General features: G+C 56.7%; 2 protein-coding genes across 3 annotated transcripts in view; both read left to right on the top strand.

Moving 5' to 3' along the window:
* Positions 1-8134, top strand: part of CALR (calreticulin) — an 8836-nt gene extending 702 nt beyond the window's left edge. Inside the window, exons 2-9 of the mRNA XM_024217266.2 lie at positions 1865-1966; positions 2551-2754; positions 3499-3593; positions 3692-3901; positions 4151-4264; positions 5252-5395; positions 5875-5967; positions 6793-8134. Of these exons, the coding sequence (XP_024073034.1) occupies positions 1865-1966; positions 2551-2754; positions 3499-3593; positions 3692-3901; positions 4151-4264; positions 5252-5395; positions 5875-5967; positions 6793-6993 (1163 nt within the window). The 3' untranslated portion in view covers positions 6994-8134. The remainder of the gene's footprint in view (positions 1-1864; positions 1967-2550; positions 2755-3498; positions 3594-3691; positions 3902-4150; positions 4265-5251; positions 5396-5874; positions 5968-6792) is intronic.
* A 1010-nt stretch (positions 8135-9144) lies between these two features.
* Positions 9145-9684, top strand: part of RAD23A (RAD23 homolog A, nucleotide excision repair protein) — a 14142-nt gene continuing 13602 nt past the window's right edge. For both annotated transcript variants that reach the window (XM_024217268.2, XM_024217267.2), the window contains exon 1: positions 9145-9321. In XM_024217268.2, coding sequence (XP_024073036.2) covers positions 9181-9321 — 141 coding nt within the window. In that variant the 5' untranslated portion in view covers positions 9145-9180. The remainder of the gene's footprint in view (positions 9322-9684) is intronic.

Here is a 9684-nt window from a genome sequence, read left to right as displayed (position 1 = left end):
GGGGGGGGGGGGGGGGGTGTGCAGTGAAGGGCAGGCTCTGAAGAACAGCTGTGATGGGGGGTTCCCCAGGGTGAGTGTGGCTCTGAGGGAGGAGGGGTCAGTGTAGATCTGCTGGGGGGGGGCATTGGAGTGAAGGACATAAGGCTTTTCTGTAGTGCTCACTGTGCTGTCAGGCTCATGGGTGGGGCTGGGGGTTGGCAGGGAGGATTAAATAGGGTTCAGATCTGTGGGGTTACAGAGTTGGGGTGTCCTGGTTTCATGAACATAGGGGGTGGTATCTGTAGGGAAGATTAATGGTGCAGTGGCATAAATGGTCCCTGCAGAACCAAAGGGAACTCTGGGGAGGGGGAAATCCTAATAGGATCAATTGAGTCCATATAGAACCAGGAGGCTGGCCACACTCACAGTGGGGCAGAGAATCCTGTTGGGAGGCAGGAATTCTATTTCACCCACAAAACATTTAAATCCTCTACACCCTAAAATCCTGCTTTGGCTGGTCAGGGCTCTGTGGGATTTGGGATTGTGGGTTGGGAGTACTGAGCTAACCTGCAGCTGTCTCTTATTACAGAGAGTTTCATTTGCCATGGGCTCAAGATAGCATTAGGATGTCAGTTTAAAGCCTTTTCAAAAGAGGCTCTGAAAATATTTGAGGGAATGAGGGAAATCTGCCTCCCCTTCCCCAAATCAGTACATAGCAGTTCAGATTTAAAAACTCACTTGGTAGCAGTTCAGTAGCTGAAACTGTAAGAGCCTCTGAATATACAACCTGTTACAACACAGCCTGAAACCAGAGGCCTGGTATCTTACCATGCTTCTTGAATAAACTCAATCTGGAGAGGGCATATTTGCCTCCTATAGGCAGCAGGTGGTCTTCTGTGTTTAAGGGCTTATAGAGGGGAGTTTCCTTCGCTAGAAAGGAGGCAGGGCCTTGAGGGTGTGTGGGTGGGTGGCGGGAGGCCTTTCTAGTTTCATAATTGCCTCCCTGTGTAGTCGAGACTGAACGGGCAGTGGGGAATCGATAATTAATTATTGGGCCCTGTGGGGATGAGTGTCTGTTCTATAAGGACTAGGGGTCAAACATTTTGGGGCGTATCTAAGCACATGCCGACTGTACAGCCCTACGGGGGTTGGGCACCATGTGCAGGTCTGAAAGCAAAAATCCACCCTAGTGGATGGCTGGGTGCAAAGTTATCCGGCTCCGTAGATCTCAGAGCAGAGCGCTTCCTGGCCTCAGCTCAGTCCCGCTGTGCCCGGGTGAGAAATGGTATAGATACAGTGTGCATCTGGGGCGTGCATGGCAGCTCGTGGCCTGCTAAGTTGTATTCCACCCCAGAGGAGGCTGCATTTCAGCAGCAGGTGACAGTCCTTGTGTGTTGCCTGTCCTCTTCATGAAGCGCTGGGGCTCATGGGGGAAGAGAAATGCAAGATCCTGTTCCACACTTAATCCTCTGCCACACACTTACATGGTCAACTTTCACTCTGCCTGCTGGATGAAGCAGGCCCATCATTGCATATGGGGTGGGGGAGTGTGGTCTAGTGGCTGGCTGGAACAGAGGCACTGGGAGTCAGAACTCTTGGGGTGGGGTGGGGGTGGGGGGAGACAGGCTCAATATGACCTTGGGTAAGCCGCTTCCTTTCCACCTGCTGAAAATGAGGCTCTTGCCTCTGGCTTCATGGGTGACTGGAACACTAGCCAGTGATTGGCTTCGAGAGCTCTTCTCTGGCCTGTGATGTCCTAGCGAGGTGGGGCCTTCCTCACTCAATGACCAAGGGTGGGCTGGGTCTGTGGCCCACATGCCCTCTCCTGAGTGTGGTGATAGCGGAGCGGCTGTTAAAACTTCATGCCTGTGTCTTTTCCCCACAGATGCCTGGACAAGCCGCTGGGTGGAGTCGAAGCACAAGTCGGACTATGGGAAGTTCAAACTGACGGCGGGCAAGTTCTACGGGGACGCCGAGAAGGATAAAGGTGGGAAATCGTGTTCCTGCTGCATTGTGTTGTGTCCCCCGGGATGCACTAGGGAGATCGGGGCCTTTGCTCTTTGCCAGAGGAGCCAATGGGCAAGATGGTTGAGTTACTACTTGCCTATAAATCACCCAGCACTTCTATAAATACCCTAGTGTCAGCTCAGCCCAGTAAATCCTTCCCATCCCATTCTGGCTGTAATGGGTTAGTCGCCTGGATTGTGTGCGCTTTGGGACAGGGCTGCCTCTTAACTGTCTGTACAGGTCCATGACACTACCACGGTCCAGATAACAGCGCACGGCAGCTGACAGCCACCGATGCCTGACCCCTGGTGAAGCTGGCAAAACCCCCATAATGCACCTGTGTACATGGCTGGGGGGATAATCCCTTGCTGGTTGCCACCTCGTGCCCTGAAGCATTAGCTGTAAGATGACCAGCATGGTGCCTGCATACAATCTCCCCTGCTGGGGAGCTGAGAGCAAACAGGCCTGTTGCCTGAATGTGCTGATCTGTGAGGCCAGCTACTGAGGGATCACGCTCCCCCTCCCTGCTGGCTCTTGACTGTGTTTTTCCCCTCCCCTTGCCAGGCCTCCAGACAAGCCAGGATGCCCGTTTCTACGCCCTGTCTGCCCGCTTTGACTCCTTCAGCAACAAGGACAAGACCTTGGTGGTGCAGTTCACGGTGAAACACGAGCAAAACATTGACTGTGGTGGTGGTTACGTCAAGCTCTTCCCCTCGGGCCTGAGCCAGGAGGACATGCACGGGGACTCGGAGTACAACATCATGTTTGGTGAGTGCCTGCGGGGTGGGCTCTGCTAGCCATGGACTAGCTGCAGGGGCCCAGACTGTGGTAGGCTCTCATGCGAAGCAGGGTGGGGCTTGCACAGTGTCTGGAGGGGAGCTCTCCAAACCCCCAGGAGTGGGTGGGTGACTTAGCAGGGGATGCTCATTGGCCCAGCATGGCACATGGGGCTGCTGGGGAACTTGTCATGAGTTGTTGGGGCCGTGTCCTGGCCGGTTCCAGCTTGGCTAATACCGCTCTGCTCTCCCCGGATTCACCCACAGCTTCAGCTGCCAAAGCTGGTCTAAGTGGTCATGGGCTGTTGCTGTGCTCCACCCCAGAGGTGGATGAAGGGACTTGGGGATTGCACCTAAAATTCAAATTCTATCCCCAGATTCCCTGGAATCTAGTGTCCTGACAGGCCTGGAGACCAGCCTGCCCTAGGACCCATCATGAGCAACAGAAGGGCAACCTCTGTGTTCCCCCCCCAACACTGCCCCCCTCTTGTTTCTGGTGGGTGACCAGCAGGGGGGAGAGTCCAGTCTGAGCCCCATTCAGCCCATGTTCTCTCAACTGAGCCTGCCAACAAGGCCAGTGTACGCCCCAGTGTGGGGATGTGCTTGTGGTGAGCTAGTCGCTGGTCCTGCTGGGGGCTGAATTTGCCAGCTCTCCACGCTGGAACAAGGTGACTTTCAGCCCCTCCTGATGCAGGCTGGGTTTGCCCCTCTGAACTGTAGCTTGTTTCCAATCCAGGCCCTGACATCTGTGGCCCAGGGACCAAAAAAGTGCACGTGATCTTCAACTACAAAGGGAAGAACGTCCTGATCAACAAAGACATCCGCTGCAAGGTGAGTCTCCTGGCTGCCCCTGTGACATGGGCCTGGAGTGAGATCTTGGCCCTGAGCTGAGAGCCTTCATCTAATCCCCGGCTCCTTCCCTTGTCCAGGACGACGAGTTCACCCACCTTTACACCCTCATTGTGCGGCCTGACAACACCTACGAGGTGAAGATCGACAACAACAAGGTGGAGTCGGGCAGCCTGGAGGAAGACTGGGACTTCCTGCCTCCCAAGAAGATCAAGGACCCTGAGGCCAAGAAACCAGAGGACTGGGACGATAGGGCCAAGATAGACGACCCCGAGGACACTAAGCCAGAGGTGAGTTGGGGGCTGCAGATCTCGGGCTGGGACAGCGTATGGGGATGGGCAGAGACTGGCACCATAATGCTAATCATTTCCCCCTGCCCGTGTGGCCAGGTGGTGGGGGATAGCAACTGTAGCTCTCGCTGTGTGTGTGTGGCTGGCTGGTGTGGACGGGGTAATGGAGGGCAGGATATCCATCAGAGCGAGGAGTTGGTGGAGAATCTCTTCCTGACATCTGCCTGGTTCTCTTCCTCTGCCCCTCAGGATTGGGATAAGCCGGAGCACATTCCTGACCCTGATGCCAAGAAGCCGGAGGACTGGGATGAGGAGATGGATGGGGAGTGGGAGCCTCCGGTGATCCAGAACCCAGAGTACAAGGTAAGGCTGGCCCACGGGCTGGGTCTGCAGCAGGGGTCTAGAGTGCCTGATTGCAAACTTGCATGAACGTCGTGGCCTTCTGTCGGTTGAGGAGCCGCAGCCCTGCTGCAGTCGGTGCTGAGTATCTGTGTACCCAGGGGATGAGGCCTGACACTCACCAGTTACTGCCTTGGAGTGATAAATGCACCCCGTTAAGGTCTCCTGCCCTAGAGAAAGGCATGAATCCCCATAACACCTCTGTGCAGTGCCAATGAGCATTCCCTTCTTGGTGCCACCTCCAGCCCTCTGCAAGGGGATGGGCTTATGCCCTGGAGGGAGGAGATCAAGACCCTGGTAACTCCAAACTATTGTGGCAACACTGTGCCAGTCTAATCATCTTCATGCTGAGCTAGTCCTGGGTAAGGAGGGACTCTGGGACCTTCCAAGGGTGGGCTGGAGAGCAGAGATTGAACAGGCATGTTCCCTGGTTCTTGAGTTGGCACGTGGCTGCTCAGTCATAGATACCAAGGCCAGAGGGGACCATTGTGATCCTCCAGTCACGTTGGACCTCCTGCCTAACACAGGCCAGTGAACTGGCCTGCAGTAATTCCTAGATCAGAGGTTCTGGGGAAAATCCCCAGTCTTGATTTTAAAAACGGCCAGTGATGGAGAATCCACCGTGGCCCTTGGTTCAGGGTTCCAGATCGGCATGGGAAGAATCCATGGCATGCTAGCACTGGGCTCCCCCCCTGGCAGCCTCAGCCCAGTCCAGCTGTAGGTGAGAGCCCTTGTGTTCCAACTCCCCTTAATAAAGTCTGGGCCTGTGATCCTCAGGGTGCTGTGTGCACTGAGGGAGGCTGCCTGTCCACTCCTACAGCTGCAATAGCTTCTGGCAGAGCTGGTGTCCCCATGTCAGGCCCATTCCCTGATCTTTCTCCCCCTGTAAGACCAGCTGCAATCCCTCTCCCCACTCACTGGTTTCTCACCTGCTGTTTTCCTGCTCCCCAGGGGGAGTGGAAACCCCGCCAGATCGACAACCCTGACTACAAAGGGAAGTGGGTGCACCCTGAGATCGACAACCCGGACTACACCCCCGACCCCAGCCTGTACTCCTACGACAGCTTCGGCGTCATCGGCTTGGATCTGTGGCAGGTGCGCTCCTCCCGAGAGGGCTGGTGGGGAGCAGGACTCAGCAAGCTCTGTATCGCATAGACCGTGCCACCTTGCGCTGGGGTGGGAACTTGCCTTTAACTGGGCTCTGCTTCAGACCGAGCCCCAGCTGCATTAAAGTGCTGGGGTATCCAGTCTGATGGGACGGGGGCCTTGTGCCTGGCTGTGCTGCTGGCAGTGCTGCCCCCTGTTGGCAGATACCGTAACTCTCCCTCAGGGACTCCTGGCTCCTGTATGTCTGAACGCGCTTCCCAAGCCAAAACAGATGCTTATCTCTTGCCCAATCGGCCTCAGCCTTGGCTGAGCAGCAGTAAGTTCTCTTCTGGGCAGGACTTGACTCTCTTAACCCTTGTCTTGCTGGCTGACAGCCCCTCCCCTTCGCTTGGGGGGACATGGGCGAAGTCGCCCTGGGGCGCCTGGCTGCTCCCTGATGCGCACTCACTGGCTCGCTATCCTTTCAGGTGAAATCTGGCACTATCTTCGACAACTTCCTGATCACGGACGACGAGAAGTTCGCAGAGGAGTTTGGCAATGAGACCTGGGGAGCCATCAAGGTAATGACTGCCCCTGGGGAGCGCTCCTGCTCCTCCAGAAGAGATTTCCCCTGCCAGGACAAGTCCTCCTCCCTTTGGGTCAGCATGGGGGGCACCACCGCTCTGAGCCAGAGCCCATGCTGCTGTTGGGCAGTGCGGTGACTGAGTCACCCCCTGAGCCGGAGGAAGGACCCACAGCTGTTCAAGGGGCTCCACTGGGAATCCTAGTGCAGGGAAAGGCAAGCTGAGTCCAGGGGCTTTGCTGCATCTCTTGTGATGGGGCTGTTCGGTTCTAATGGGGCATAGAAACACCTCAAACAATCTGATGTGGAGAGGGAGAGGCCGGATAGTCCAATAAATGTTCTGAAACCTAAACCCTCTAATCTAATGGCCGCCCATCCTCTGAGTGGAAAGGGGCCAGGATGGGTCTATGGCTGAAGCAGGACTCCTGGCCTCTTCCACTGAGGTGCTGGGCACATCCCAACCGCTCCTGGCCTGAGTTTCCCTATCTGAAGTGAGGCACATGTTCTTGCCAAGGCATGAAGGTTTAAGGTGGTCTGAAGCTGTTCAGAGCATTGAGTAGAGTCCAGCCTCCTGGCCTACTCCGTTCCTTGCAGCCTCTCTCCTTCCTCCAGGTACTTATCTGAGCCCCTGGCCCAACCCAGCCCACTGGCAGTATCCTCCCCCCTCGTGCAGATGGGGAAACTGAGGCATGGGCTTGCCAAAGGTTACCCAGGGAGTCTGGTAGAGCAGGGAATTAGAACCTGGGGCCCAGGCTAGCACCCAAACCGCTTGCACCATCTTCCCGCTCCCTTTTGGCTAACTCGTGTCGTTGTCAATCTCCAGGATGCTGAGAAGAAAATGAAGGAGCAGCAGGACGAGGAGCAGAGGAAGAAACAGGAGGAGGAGGACAAGAAGCGGAAAGAGGAGGAAGGGGACGAGGAGCCTGAAGGGGACGATAATGAGGAAGAGGAGGACGATGATGACGATGAGCCAGAGAAGGAGGAAGAGGAGGAAACGGAGGGACCGCTGAAGGACGAGCTGTAAAAGGCCGTTCCCACAGCACCGCTCCTCCGCTGAGCCTCACCTTTGGCCCACACCATGGGGCTCGCTTGGTTAAACCCAAATAAGGAGAGGGGGAGGGGATACAGTAATGTCTCTATGAGACTTGAACTTTTTTTATTGGTGTTTTGTTTGTGGTTTGTTTTTTATTTCACATGCCCCCAATGCCATCAATGATCCAGTCATGAGTCCAGGTCTGGGCCCTGCAGTGTATGAATGTATGCTAAGGTTAACTGTAGAAATGTAACCCTTGGCTCAGACAGGAACAGCAGCAACTACTCTTAATGGTGGCTGGCTTCTCTACTGGCTCCTGTCCTCCAGATGCTCTGCAAAGGGATATGTAGGAAGCAGCGAACCACTTGCCCTCCTTCCCCAGTCACCTGCCCTGCCCCTCCCCTCCCTTCTCACATGAAGCAGATTCCAACCCCTGCTCCCATGTCAGTGACCTGAGTGGGTGGGATGGTAGGGTTGGCTTTTCCTCCATCCTAGCACAGCTTTGGTGAACCAAGGGGTTGGACTCTACTAGACTGCAGTATTATGCCTCATTTTCAGCAGTCTGTTCTCACAGGGAACTGTCCAGCTGTGGGGAGAGCTCCTGCTTAAAATGAGTGGATGGATCCATTTCCCACTATGTTGCTGCTGCATTGTTTTTGACAGCTGAAGCGGCTGTCCAAACTAAATCCACAGTTGAACAGAAAGTGCTTTTAATGGCGCAGACTAAGTGGGATGTGTAACTAAGCAATTTCCTCCCCTTTCTTTGGACTCTAAAGCAAACATCTGTAGTTCCTTGATCTTCTGTAACATGCCTGACACCTCAGGAATCCCCTTGGAAATTGCATAGAGCTACTGTGGAGGGGAAATGGGGCACGGGCTAGAATGAAGAGAATGTTGTCTTGGTGAGGGAGGTCACAGAACGCTGGGGTGGGGGGAGCGTGGTGGACAGAATGGGGGTTGGTAGATGGTAAGGGAGCAGGATATGGAGTCCAAGCTTCTAACTACTCTGAACTGTATTGTGGGTGGGAGTGAAGGGCAGAGGTAGGGGTTCAGAGACTTCTCATGTTCACACTTGAATGTATGAATGATTGAAGAAAATTTCTATTAAATTAAATTTCATGTCTAGCCTCTGGCCTGGTTTCCATGGGGTCTCTTCTCTTCCTGGGATCTGAGTGGTGTGCAGTCACTGCCGCTGGGGGGAACCAGAGTAGTAGCTAAACCAATCACGTAATATACTCCGGCAAGGATTTTTAGCTGCCCCCTTTGTAAAAAGAGAGCAATGGTCTCGGGTGCAGGCCCCCCCGGAGATACACCATCCACATTCCAAGTAGGAAGACACAGCCCCACTCGGGTTTGGCCCATCTGCCCTCTAGGATGGGAAGGACTAAAGTGAGTGGTGGTGTGACCCTGCCGTCTGCACCAGCTCACAAAACTGCTTTGGGGGCAGGAGCTTGATCGCTTTTGGGGGCCCAAGGGGGCCAGTGGGTGGGGAGATGGGCAATAGGCTGCCATGGAGCCAGGTGCTGTCTAAGGAAGGAGCCAGGCCCACCCTCGGTCCTGCTGTATATTTGTAGAATCAGTGCAGCTTAGCCCACTGATTCTCAGGGGCCACCACTCTGCTGAGAAACTTCATGCCAAACTTCGAAGAGTTGACAGGTACGGCTCAGGCTCGGCCCGGGTAGGGGGACCAGACAGCAAGTGTGAGAGGTGTGTGTGTGGGGGGGGGTGTAAGAGGAGCCTATATAAGAAAAAGACCCTAACATGGGGCCTGTCCCTAGGACATCCGGGCCCCCTATGAACGATCCCCTGCACTGTATGGGGGGCGCAGGGCGCCCGCTCCCCGGCCTGCGTGGGACGGACAGGGGCGTCCTGCCCTCCCCGCCAGGGACACGCGTGGGAGTCACGGGCCGCGCTGCCCGCTGGGAGCGGCGGGGCTCGCGGGCCAAGCGCTCAGCCATGTTAGCCCAGCGGGGCGGCCATTTTGTGTCCCCCCCGTCACGTGATCGCCCCCCCCCCCCGTTCCCCTCACGCGGTTGCCTCAGCCCCCGCTCGGCGTCGCGGCGCCCCCTCCCCCCGTCACGTGATCGAGGCCCGCGCTTGCCCCTGTCACGTGCCGGGCCCGCGCCCTGGCCGGGGCCGGAAGCGGCGGGGCGCTAAGATGGCGGCGGCGTGAGTTGCATGTTGTGGGGCTGCCGAGTCCGTTGGGAAGAAGCGTCCGCCCGGCGCGCCCCGCCCCGCCCGCCCGCCATGGCGGTGACCGTCACCCTCAAGACGCTGCAGCAGCAAACCTTCAAGATCCGCATGGAGCCCGAGGAGACGGTGAGGGGGGCGCGGCCCTAGCTCAGCCCACCCCCCCCGTGGGGGGCAGCCCCCCCCCCCCCCGGCCCGGCCCCCCCCCCCGCACAATCCCAGCTCCCTCTTCCCGTGTGGGGCCAGACCTCCCCCCTCCCGCCACACATGGTCCTGCACCAATTCCCCCCCATGTGGGGCCAGACCCCCCCCCCCACACACACACACATGGTCCTGGCCCAAAATCTCCCTCTCCATTTGGGGCCAGCCTCCCCCCTTCCACATGGTCCTGCACCAATTCCACCCCCTCTCCCCATGTGGGGCAGCCGCCCCCCCGTACGATCCCAGCTCTCTCTTCCCTTGTGGGGCAGCCCTCCCCTCCACATGGTCCTG

Source organism: Terrapene carolina, unplaced genomic scaffold (genome assembly GCF_002925995.2).
Source record: "Terrapene carolina triunguis isolate 2854851 unplaced genomic scaffold, T_m_triunguis-2.0 Scaffold833, whole genome shotgun sequence".
In the NCBI taxonomy this organism is placed as follows: Eukaryota; Metazoa; Chordata; order Testudines; family Emydidae; genus Terrapene; species Terrapene triunguis.
Note: the sequence above shows the minus strand (reverse complement) of the source record. Positions and strands in the feature narration are given on the sequence as shown.